This window comes from Macrobrachium rosenbergii, chromosome 43, assembly GCF_040412425.1.
Source record: "Macrobrachium rosenbergii isolate ZJJX-2024 chromosome 43, ASM4041242v1, whole genome shotgun sequence".
Classification (NCBI taxonomy): Eukaryota; Metazoa; Arthropoda; class Malacostraca; order Decapoda; family Palaemonidae; genus Macrobrachium; species Macrobrachium rosenbergii.
In genome coordinates, this window is record NC_089783.1 from 55,749,125 (window position 1) to 55,762,254 (window position 13,130).

Here is a 13,130-nt window from a genome sequence, read left to right on the forward strand (position 1 = left end):
TCTGGAACCATCCCCAAAAGGGGAAATGCTTATGCGATGTATATATGTGTGTGTGTGTTGGGAGAGAGAGAGAGAGAGAGAGAGAGAGAGAGAGAGAGAGAGAGAGAGAGAGAGAGAGAGAGAGAGGCAAGGCAGGCAATTCGGATAACGGAATTTGACAACCTACAGTTTTCAGCAATGCATCAGTTCCGCTGGCATTATCTTCAAGAGCACATGCCTGCTTGCGACGGGAGAGGAGGAAGATGATAATCTATGAATCCAAAACTATGAAAATTTCGTTCTTTCTTTACATAAACCACTATATTTTCCAAACAAGATAACAGTCCTTACACATTATGCTGAGAACTATCCTCCGCAGTATATTAACCTAGGCATCGGGATTTCCATGTGCTATGATTCAGCTGTTTCGTTGTTCAAAATTTTTTGGTCGTGTTATAGCAACAACACTGAGTGAGGTTTGCCTAAGCCTAACGCTGCCTTTGCTAATTCTTAGGCCTCATGAATTAAAAAGCGATATTCCCAACTGGCGTGTTCCTTTTTTACTGATTTAAAAACGTCTTTCCCTATAATATATAAAAAGCTAATTGTATAACGCCACCTGTGCAATATACTGACATAAACACATAGGCTGTACTAGATATTTTCCAAATACTCTCATACCGTGGCATTCAAACATTCTAAAAACTATTTGTCATTTTTTCATTGCCTGTCGCCACAGAAAAACTATTATTCCGTAAAAAAAAAAAAATCACAGATAAACGAAAGGGAAGACCTGCATACTTACGAGTTCAGTCCCCTGTCGCCTCTCACCTCCCGAAGCTGGGAATTTCACTAGAAGCTCCTTTCGAATATAAACAATTTCCTTTTCTATTTCCTACGGTATGATTTTTCACGGATTCACAGCACACCACTTTCTATCAAGATCTAGGTCTGTTTACTTTGAGACACATCGCTACCCTTCGATCGACGGCTTTCGTAGCTTTCAGAAGTCAAAGAAACACCATAGCCAATCGCACGGGTTCTCCCAGAGACAGGTAATAACAATATTCTTTCGTCCAACACGGTCGAGGCGCCACTGCTGGTGGCAACACTCCCCGACCGCCTCGCTGCAAAACTACTTTCTACTCTCTTAAGATGCCGATTCGCTTCTTTTAAGATTAAAATAATTGTCTTCGCTGCTTACACCAGCATTGTTCGCGAGGTAGTTTGAATTGTTGTTGTTAGAGATTGTTTTCATAAAGCTCTCGATTCGTTTACTTCAATAATACGTCCAGCCGTTAGGTTTTTTTGAGGAGAAAGGGAGAAGCTAAGGTTAGGGTAGGCGGTGCAAGAAGAGGTGACGTCATGGGGCAGGTAACCTGATGTGTAAGGTGTCGTAAAGGTGATCAGGATTTGTTAAGAGAACAGCAATCGAAATGCAGTTATAAATGTTGAAAAGATCTGAATTATATGTTAAGTGTAGTGTTATGCTGAATGAAAAGATTATCCAGCACATTCCTAGATATTTTGCGCGCGTAAACAACAGTTAGGAAAACTTGCGCCTTTCAAAAGAAATAGTACATCTAATTTTTATTTGTCAGTTTTATGTGAAGGTTTGGTGTTATGCCAAATTATAAGGAACTGTTCCGTTGTAGTATAGCCAAGGATATAAGATGATAAAATTCTGAGTTAACACTGTTTAAGCATCTTCCATCTAGTCATATAAACCGAAAATTATCGCATAAATATAATGCTCACGATGTACAGTAAATCCTCAAATACATGGCATCTACACTGACATATCTATTTATCTATCTATCTATTTAGACTATCTATATATTTATATATATATATATATATATATATATATATATATATATATATATAATGTTTGTATGTGTAAAAGGCAAAAGAAGGGTTGAAAGAATTACACGGGCATAACGTCAAATTGTGTGTAGGAGGTTTTTGATAAGGGAAAAAGCACGTTAAAACGAAGAAGAAGAAGGAGGTTTTTGATAAGGTTATGAATATAGTTAGGCAGATGACGAGGATGGGGAGAGAAAAATGAGGTTTTATTGCGGTGATCGAATGTTATGCAATAGTTGAACTCGGCCTAGTGGAAATAATATCATTTTAAGATAGAACCGTTAGAGAAACAATGCGGATGGTGTAGAGAATGTGTAGTATAGAAGATGATTTGCTGATATTAATCAAAAGTACCTATAACCGAAGCGAACAGGAGGGAGAGTAGGCTAGACTGATTTCGTGCAAAAGTGAACAGGGGTGTATTACTGTATGTCTCCACGACTTTAAATATCTTCACGGAATAGGCCTATAGCTAACAACTCGCTCCCTAATAACACGAAACCTTCATAAACACGAGCCAACGATTTTCTCCCTCGCCCCCCCTGACATGGTTACCTTACTATTGAGAGAATCCTGTTTCCAACCCTAGACAAAGGCGGAATGAGACAGTTATATTTATTTAAAAACATATTGCGCCTGAGCTCACCCCAAGTAGTGAATACCTGATAGTCATACTCAGTGGACTGTACTGGTTACTGAACTTACTGCTGTAGAACCACTCCGTCTACGTGGAAAGCAAGAATATAATTGAGATAGAATTACTGTACATTAGACCGTTTCTTGACTGAAGCAGAAGTGAAAGAATGGTTGAGTATTTTTTCGACATCATAAAGTAAAGACTAATGGATTTAATGAAATGGAAGCCAGAGAATCAACAGGGAGAAGGTTGAGCGTTTGTGGGCTAGGCTCATAGGCAGGAAAGAGATATTCAGATGGTGAAATAATAAAGTAAGAAGATTTCAGGATGGACAAAAGGTATATATTTATAGTGCATATAATACGGGAAGTAGAAGCAGAGAGAACTGGTAATGCACAAATAGACCTATGGATAAGGTGAAAAAAGAAAAGCTCCGAAGACAGTATAGGTAAAAGAGGCAGGCAATATTGAACGATGCATGAGTTGATGGGTTAATTTGAGGACGCAAAGAAACAGTGCGGTGCACAAGTTGGAAAACGGGAAGGTAGCGCATTAGAATCCAGGTAAAAAAGTAACAGGAAAAAAAGTCACAATAATCTTTCCTAGATAGTGACTCCCAAGGGTTTTAACCCGGTGTGCATTCACCTTTGCGGAGCGTTTATTATAGTACAAGTCCGTTGGGGATTTCCATATAAACATAAACAAAAGATATCATAAAGATAATGACACCCAAGAAATATTTTGAATTTTCCCCTGTGACTTCATTACCGGCCACCATAAATTAATGACTTTTTTTCCTAGCCAAAATTGTGACTTTTCTTCCTGTGACTTTATTACCGGCCACCACACATTAGACGGGATTACCAATGATGTGCTGTATGATGCGTATCGAATGGCTAGATGTGGCGTATAAAAATTTGGTAAAGAGGGACATGTTCCAAGGAAATTTACGAGATCAGTTGCCCTTTCATACAAAGGAAAGGATGTTGGGAAGCGAAAGTAAGTTTTATAGGGACGTACGATCCTTTAAAAAGGTAGAATGGATGGTTTAGGGTGAGAGAATGGGAACGATACAGCGGATGTCAATCAAATACTATGAATCATATGAGTGAGAAAGATTAAAGTGGGAAAATGTATGGAAGTTACGTGGCCGAAGGAGAGTTGTTTATTATTATTATTATTATTATTATTATTATTATTATTATTATTAGAAAAAAGAAATTCCTTATCAAATACATTTTAACTGACAGATTGCCAAGGTGAAATGAACAAACAAGTCAATAAAAGAGTATCAGTATTCGTTTACAAAATAAAATATCAAGAATGGCAGGAACTTGCTTGCTATTTGGTCTGCGTGAGATAAAATTTCAAAACTAGGTCTACAGAGAACTCTTCCCGACCTTGATATTCCTTATGCCTGTGGGGCGTCCAAGTGATCTGGCTGACAATCTTGAGCCACCGCCTTTGTAACGGATGGGAATTTTAAAAGCCGCAAGCGACCTATGAGCTTGGGTTTGCCATTTTCTCTCTTCATTTAAGGGGGAAATCAAGTTCTGGAAAGTGACTGCACTGTTATACACGAATTTCTGTCAAAAGGTGCCAAGGGTCGTAATGCACATCTAGCCTAAACCTTTACATGAACAGTTGTAGGGCATTTGAGCCCGATAAGATCGAGAAGACAGAATGAAAAATGAAAAACCGCGTTAACTGAGCATGGACGGTTACATTCGCCAGGTTTCAGTAAACGCAACAAACCTACATGGAATTCGGATTACTCGAAGAATCTTCAAATCATGTTAACCCTAAATGTTGAAAGCTTAATCGAAATTCAAAACCGTAATTTTCATCTCGAAGTCGTATTTGATGATTGATGTAAAGCGCATGTCTCGTACTAATCCAGGAGAAAGGACTGTACAGTAATATCAAGTAGAAACTGCTCTGCCAGGCGAGTTTAGGGTCGGACTTTGCACAAAACTGTAAACATAAAGGCAAAGAATTTGTGATTTGGCAGAATGTGCATCATCAGATTTGGCACCGATATATACACACCCCTTTGATTCTAACGTATTAGAAGATGAAAAGACAAACTAATCTCGTAGAAGAGTCTCACTGAATTTCTCCGATTACGGCTGGCGACTAATATCCTCCGAAGTTGTCTAAAGATGAATTGTTGACTTGTGCGATATTTTGTCAACAGAAGCTCTTTGCTGCAAGTGCTACTATTTTAGTTTTAAGTATTTCTTTTAACATATGTGACTGGATTATCTTATTGAATATGAGAGTTCATATTGTGTGTGTGAATTGTTTAGTGTAATTTTTCAGAAATTAATTAGGATTAATTTATTTCATTTAAACATTTCATTTTTAGCTTTGATGTTATCCTTTAGTTGCTGTGATGTCAGCCCAAGTTTAAAAACCTCTAAATACCAACCCAATACCAGATTCGTAGAGAGACATTACGGTAGAGAAGGGAAGCTTACCGTTCTTTGCTCATGACATTCTAGCTGATATTCATGCTCATAATATCGCCACTCCCCTCCCCATTATCAAGAACTATCTGTTGCCTTGTCTTTTGCATCAGCATAACAGCACACTTCGGTGAGATGAAAGGAGGAGAATGGACAAATACTGAATTATAACACATGAGAAGAAAGAAACGTGATTAAAAATAAGAGTATTAAAAGTCTGGGGTATTGAAATTTACCATTCTTGATTGGCGAGCGCCATTCCACGTTAACTAGTTCTCAGTCAAGGATGAAATAGGGTGGAATGGAACAGAGCCAGTTGACCGGCTAGGCAAAGCTAAGGTGAAATAGACGAATAAGAGAGGCATTTTTAGTATATTTATGCTATTGGGCCTCAATCATTTTTTCCCCAAATGTGCTGAGGTGGATGATAGCTTTCTAGTGACATTATCGTCGACTGAATTTTATAAACTACAGTCAAATATACCTCTAAGATAACCAACAATTTCTGTGACATGGGTAACCGAGGTACAATACCAAGGATCGTGGAATATTAGTGACGCAAATTATTATTATCATCAGCTACAAAACCATCAACTAAATGTGGAACATTCTGGAAATTCCTGGACGTATATCTAGGTCACTGGTTCCCTGCACAAGGCTGGGAACCCAAATCGAGTTGGAAAGAATATCATATATACTATCCCCACCTCGCGACTGTTCCAACGACACCTTATTTCTGTACCCTGGACTTTTACTTTAAAAGGACTTTAACGGATATGCAGATACTAGACTGGCAAATCAGATTTATGGTTTATTACACCGTAAGTTTACTTCGAAAGATTTTTCTCTTCAATTAGGATTGAAAATCGTATCCGAACAGAGTTCAGGACACAAGAAGAGACGTAGGGAGAATGACGCAAAACATAAAGGCAGGAAGCAATTCAGTTGCTGACCGATAGGGTTCAGTGCTGTGAAGAACCTGCCTGAAAAGCAGTGTTGTCTTATTGAGGGCATCTAGAAAAAACATTACGCCAGTTTCCAGGATGAATTCGAAGTAGACCAATGGTGAATGACGGATTCGTTTAATTATGCAATTCAAGAGAGAGAGAGAAAGAGGTATCTTCAATTACTGAATGGCTAACATTCCAAATAAAGAAGAAAGTCAGTGTTTCAAGAAAACAGGTCCTTTCTTCTGAAGTTTAAAATGGCTGATCACGTGCCACTGAGACTAAGAGCGGGAGTCAGAGATAATAACATATTTGCAAAAGCAACCACACATGCATTAACCACACACACACATGTATATATATGCATATATACATGTGTGTGTGTGGCTGCTTTTGCAAATATATGTTATTATCTCTGACTCCAAAACTAAGGCAAGACTTGCATTCAGGACAGATGAATCAAGTTAGGTAAGCACCCTGAGGTTGGTGATTATTTCTCCAAATAACTTCTTTCTTGACACAATTTTCAGTGTCATATGTCATTTTAAAGGCTTTCATTTCAAAATCCCATTTCTCTGGCTCTCACGGAGTATGACAGGGATCTCTGGTCTCCAAAATTCAGTTCTGCGGGCCGAAGGTATCGTGTCAAATCTTATTCACACTGACATACTTTTCAAGGTCCCGTCAATATAAAGTTTTATCTGATTCTGATAAAACGTTGTAGGAAGGTACCTTTGCGATTAGCGCTGATTTGACCCAAATATTTTGCATCTTGACCTGTTTATCAAAAGCAATGACACTTTAGGAAATGTTGACTATTTTCCACAAATATTTTAACAATGACCCACTTTCCTTCAAAGGGACATGTAAGCTCAAATGTGAAAATATATTTCCCGGTTTCTGTAAAAGTTTTAGTGATAGGTGCTTAACAGATCGGTGATTGATATTGCCCAGTACTTACTTTTTTACTTTTTTATCTTGGGCCTATTCTCAAGATAAGATATGTAAAGGACACGATTGTAGCAAATATTTCTCTGTATCTCAGACACTGTGTCAGTTTGAGGTCTGCGGTCTCCCTTCAAGAGCAGTGGAAATCTAGTTCATTTTGCTCCTAAAACCAGCATGCAATGTGTAACAGCAACTTTACGCCTAAGCATAAAATGTAAATTTTATATGAAGATACACATTATAAGTATAAATATGAAGAGTACATTCAAGAATATGTACATATATAAAAAGCTGTAGATAAATAGATAGATAGATAGAAAGATAGAAAGATAATGGTAAACTGATAGATAAATAACTTGAGTTACAGTAACCTATTACAGAAACACCAACTAAAAGTCACAAACACTTTACCTGATCCCACAATGGGCGTGACTCTCTTGTAAGAAAATATGCATATTCTCGCAGCGACATCCACCAACTTGCGGATCATTTGCAACAGCATTCTGTTCTAAAAATAAAAACGCAGTGCCATGCAAGGTCAGCAGACGTATAATTCAGATTTATCTGGAGCAAATGAGAATGAAAACAATTCGATTTAAAATCAAATTACCAACGGAGGTCATTATGGTTTCGCAATTGGCAATATAAAGGTTTAATAAAAATAGATTATCATGCAATGACATTGGCAGAATTATTACTGACTCCCCGCCCCCTCTCTCTCTCTCCCTCTCTCTCTAAAACAATGACGTTTGATCAGGAGATTCAGGACGATAGGCCTAGGCCTTATCTCTCTTTTGAATAGGTCATTCACTCACAAACACAGGCAAAATAGAAATATGTCAACGTATGGATATTCTCTCTAATATCCACAGTATTTGCGCTTCCAGATTCATCCTTGTCAGATTCATTCTTCTAAGATATGGCTATAATAGCAGCAAAATGTATGGAGTAAGTACATTGCGGTTTATTCTAAGAGTCAGAGCTGGTCTGCATTGTTGGCCTGTCGGAGAGTCGAACACTGGGCCAACAGCGTGCTAGCCGAGAACTCTACCCACTGGATAACTGTTGTTGATTATATATATATATATATATATATATATATATATATATATATATATATATATATATATATATATATATATATATATATATATATATAAAAAGACAAAATCCACAAAGGAAAGAGAAACAACGGAGTACTGTGAGGCCTTTCGACTTGTCGTCCTTTACATAGCTAAGAAAAGGACGACAAGTCGAAAGGCCTCACAGCACTCCATTGTTTCTCTTTCCTTCGTGGATTTTGTCTTTATTCATACATTCATCACGTTTCCATATTTTCGTGATTCAGTTATATATATATATATATATATATATATATATATATATATATATATATATATATATATATATATATATATATACATATATATATATAGCGTGGGTGAAAAATCACATGGAAATTATCAGTCCCGTAGTAATATAACAATACGATGCAATAATATAGTCTCAGGAAACAACGTATAACCTGCAATGATATAACTGACAAATTAAAATATTATATTTAGTCCAGATCTATTTACCCTTGACCAAATCCTGTACATGACGTTCGAATGAGATGTAAATGAGAAACTGTCTCGACATAACCAGTAATTCTTGTTAATGCCCTGAACCTTTCTTTGGTTATCGCAGTGACTGGGTTAATCTGTGACAGCTGCTCCTCATCTGAAGGTCAACCTCAAATGCAATGATCTTTGTGGGCACTAAAATGGTTTTATATTCCGTTAATTTTTAATGTTCATTGTTTGTTAAAATGAGGCTTTTATTTGCAGTCCTTTTTTCTATGCAGTTTGCTTGGGAATATTTTAGAGGAGACGCAAAAGGTCTGGCACTCTGTAATATATATATATATATATATATATATATATATATATATATATATATATATATATATATACATATATCGTATATATATATATACATACATATATCTTAGTTTTGCAGTACTGACAACTGCTTCCAAAAGGCCAGGATTTAGATTGCGGAAATATTCTGAGTTCTCATTAGAATAAACGACCCATTAACAGTCAACAAGACTGAAGTGAAACGGGAAATAACAAAATATAGAATTTCATGTGTGCTTAAAAAAATCGAGACAGACAAAATATAAATGTAAAGCTATGGGAAACGTGCTTTTATCATCTCAAATCCAATCTAGGAACTTTTCTTTGTAGATTTCAGATCATAGACCATCGCAGGAGTTTTCGTTTATCTCTCCGCGGTTAACACAGGCAACTGTAAGGCATTCCATGTCTTTTCCTGTGGAGCAATGGTCACTGATTCTTATGCACTTAAGCACAGGAAATATTCATAAGTTTCTTAATTTGCTGATCTTAGTTATTTGTTCCACGTTATATTCTGTGTCCTTAAATTTCTTATTCATTAATCTTACCCAGTTTAATATTCATTCATTCACTTCATAATATTTTTATAAGTATCCTAATGAATGGCGACATAATTCTATGCAGTCTGCATGATCATATGCAATGAAAAGTTAATGTATCTTTATGGTTATCATTACTGAACTCTATTTTTGGACTTCATTGGGATATGCAAATAAGTGTTATTGTCAGAAAAAAAATGGAAGGCGCAAATGCCTCTCCATGATGAAGTTATAAAATTTTAGAAAAGATCAAACTAAAACAAAAATATAATCCCAGACTTCATAACAAGAATGATAGGAAAGGCCACATGAATCCAATACGTATGTGAGGAAGTTGTGGGTATGACAGTGGTTACATATCCGCCATTTTGGAATCGTGTACCTGATTCTAATAGAAAAATGGCCATAATCGTAACTGCAGAGTGTTGCCGTTTTCGATACTATCCCGTTCACAGATTTTACAGAGCCAGAGATTTTTCAGTTTGGGAGTTTGAGGGGTGTTTGTGAGATAGTTTTCTAGTGTTACGCATAGAATATTTGTACATATTCATAGACACACGCATACATATATATAAATATAAATATATATGTATGTATATATATATATGTATATATATATATATATATATATATATATATATATATATATATATATATATATATATATATATATATATATATATATATTAAAGAACTGCAAAATCACTCTTTCTGTCATTTTTATTGCTGTTGCACAAATTATCTCTAACTTATTGAGACAAAAAAAAATCCTCTTTCACATGATATTGGACTAACTGGCTAGGTGACACTGATACATAATAACTGACAGAGAAAAACGATGGGATCTGTGTATGGTCCAAGTTGGACAGGAGTTTAACATAATTTTTTTTTTCCCATTGGGATCGGAGAAAGACAGTGAAAAAATTTTCTTTCGCATTCTACCAGTTTGTTCTGCTGACATCATAGTCTCATAAAGTTGCTGGTTTTTATGGGGTCCTGATGGACTTTTTGGGAGATAAAGCTCAATCATTCCTCATTGATGCCTCTACTGTCTAAGTGACATCGTAAATATTCTGCTCTTTTTGAACATAGAATAAAATCATTATTGAAACCTTATACAATAACAAATGAGTGTGGAAATGATAACAATAATAAAAAAAATAAAGAACATAACAAAAATAGCAGCAAAAGGGGAAAGAACAGGTGGAGAGTCTGATCAAATTGGAATAGCATTCCATTTAAAAGTTTGATTTTCTATCATAAATCCGTCAACTGCATATGACTTTTTATAGATATATATTGATACAACACTTATAAACAATAAACCAAATTAAAAAATCCTTCTTATATTAATTATTTTTCATTATTCAAATAATGCATATAAAAATGGAAATTTCTTGAACAATGGTGTTGTCGTCTGTAGTTTCAAATGGAATAGTATACCATTTAAAAGCTTGATTTTCTATCATAAATCCGTCAACTGCATATGACTTTTATAGGTATATTTTGATACACGTATATATAATAAACCAACTTAAAACATCTCTTCTTATATTAATTATTTTCCACCATTCAAACATTGTACACAAAAATGAAAATGTGTTCTTGTTGTCTGCAGTTCGGACATGGTATAAGAATAAGGGAGAGAGCAGTTGGAGTCATATCAAATTGGAATAGTATCCCATTTAAAAGTTTGATTTTCTATCATAAATCCGTCAACTGAATTTGCCCATTATAGATATATATTTTGATACATGTATGAATGATAACCCAATTTAAAATATATCTTCTTCTATTAATTCATTTTTATGATTTATATCCTGCATATAAAATGAAAATGTCTTGAACAATGGTATGTTGTCGTCTGCAGTTTCAAAATGGAATAGTATGCCATTTAAAAGTTTGATTTTCTATCATAAATCCGTCAACTGCATATGACTTTTACAGGTATATTTTGATACAATACGTATAAACAATAAACCAACTCAAAAGATCTCTACTTATATGAATTAATTTTTATGGTTTATATCCTGCATATAAAATGAAAATGTCTTGAACAACGGTATGTTGTCGTCTGCAGTTTCAAAATGGAATAGTATGCCATTTAAAAGTTTGATTTTCTATCATAAATCCGTCAACTGCATATGACTTTTACAGGTATATCTTGATACAATACGTATAAATAATAAACTAACTTAAAAGATCTCTTCTTATATGAATTAATTTTTATAATTTACATCCTGCATATAAAAATGAACATTTCTTGAACAATGGTATGTTGTCGTCTGCAGTTCGGACATGGAAGAAGAATAAAGTCGGAAATCTACGGAACGTAAATATATTCGAACTCTCCTGAGGGCGCCTCGATACTCTATAACGACAGTGTTTTGTTATCGGCAGCCCGAAGGAGTCTGCTCAGACTCCCTTAGTTTATGTCTGTTCTGTCGTCTATAGATTTTCGTCAGTTGGTGCTCGACGAAGATGGCGGCGAACCTCGAAGAAGAGCAAAGCCTGCGAGAATGCGAGGCCTACGTCCAGAGGCACAACATCCAGCAGATCCTGAAGGACGCCATCGTCAGCCTGTGCGTCAGCCGACCCGACAACCCCATCGCCTTCCTCAGGGAGTACTTCCACAAGCTAGAAAGGGTGAGCAAAGGCGCGCCGACTTTTGACAGAGTCGGAGGGTTCTCGGGAATGATCTTGCCTTTGCGAGGCCGAGCCGCTCCGAATGCGTGTCCTGGCCGTTGTGCATTTCGTAGTTTTTAAGATGTCCGGACGTTAGGGAAGGATTTAGTCGTTCATGATGTTGTTTGATGGGAAGGTTTACGTGTCAGGGAGGATTGGAGTAACCTACTTTCGATTCGCAACGAGGCCAAACCCCCTTTTCATGGAGGGTCGGGGCTACTCGGGCATCGCTATCTTGCTGTTAATGGCCCCTAATATTCCTTTTCGAGTGTCTCATTTCCTCTTGAGATTAACGATGGGAAATGACAGCTTCTTGGGCTGTCGTACACTCGGCTCAGGCTAGCCTAACCCGCCCATTAACCTAACCTACTGTAGGTGACCTTTTGTAAGTTGCTCTTTATATAATCAAGCATCGAAGTAATTTTTGAGTTCGTATTTTCACTGGAAATGCTTCATTAAGTCATTAGAGGCACCTATCTCCTCCACCTTATTAAAATGGCAGGTCCTGAGTGTGAATAGACATTTAAAGGCTGTGAGGTTTTCTTCCTGTTATATCTTTCAAAGCTCTTTACTGTCAATTTCCATTTCAGCACTAATTGACCTCATACGTCCCTGCACTTGGCCTTTAGCCTAAATTCTGTATTCTGTTCTATTTTATACTGAAATATGTAGTATGAACTGGAGCTACAGAATGAAATACGTACTGTAGTACGAAAAGTGGCCTTGGCTTGAAGTTTGCATTACAAGAAAGAACTATAACCCAGTATGAAATGCATATTAAGGAACTGCAGCACGAATATAAAGAAGTTTGAAAAGATGTAGAGCTTAGGCTTAGTTATTTGCTGTACAGTAAACCCCCCGTATTCGCGGGAGATGCGCACCACACCTCCTGCGAATAGCTAAAATCCGCGAGTACTTGAAACCCCTCAAAAAACACTTAGAACTCCCTATTTTGATAGTTTAAACGCAAAAAAATAACTGCCTAAAAATGCGTATACCTGAGTATTTTAATAGTTTTATCACAAAAAGTGCATTTTGTCATGAAAATGATATGAAAATACAGTAATTAGTGAATATTTCTCAGTGAAAAATACCGCGAATGGGCGAATTTTCCACGAAAAATGTGTATATACGTTCCGCAGAGAAATCCGCGAATAGTG

The 13,130-nt window shown here is 36.3% G+C and overlaps 1 protein-coding gene across 1 annotated transcript in view; it reads left to right on the forward strand.

Annotated features, from left to right (window-relative positions):
• Window positions 1-11,733: 11,733 nt before the first annotated feature.
• Window positions 11,734-13,130, forward strand: part of Pka-R1 (protein kinase, cAMP-dependent, regulatory subunit type 1) — a 178,510-nt gene continuing 177,113 nt past the window's right edge. Inside the window, exon 1 of the mRNA XM_067087371.1 lies at window positions 11,734-11,931. Within this exon, the coding sequence (XP_066943472.1) occupies window positions 11,767-11,931 (165 nt within the window). The 5' untranslated portion in view covers window positions 11,734-11,766. The remainder of the gene's footprint in view (window positions 11,932-13,130) is intronic.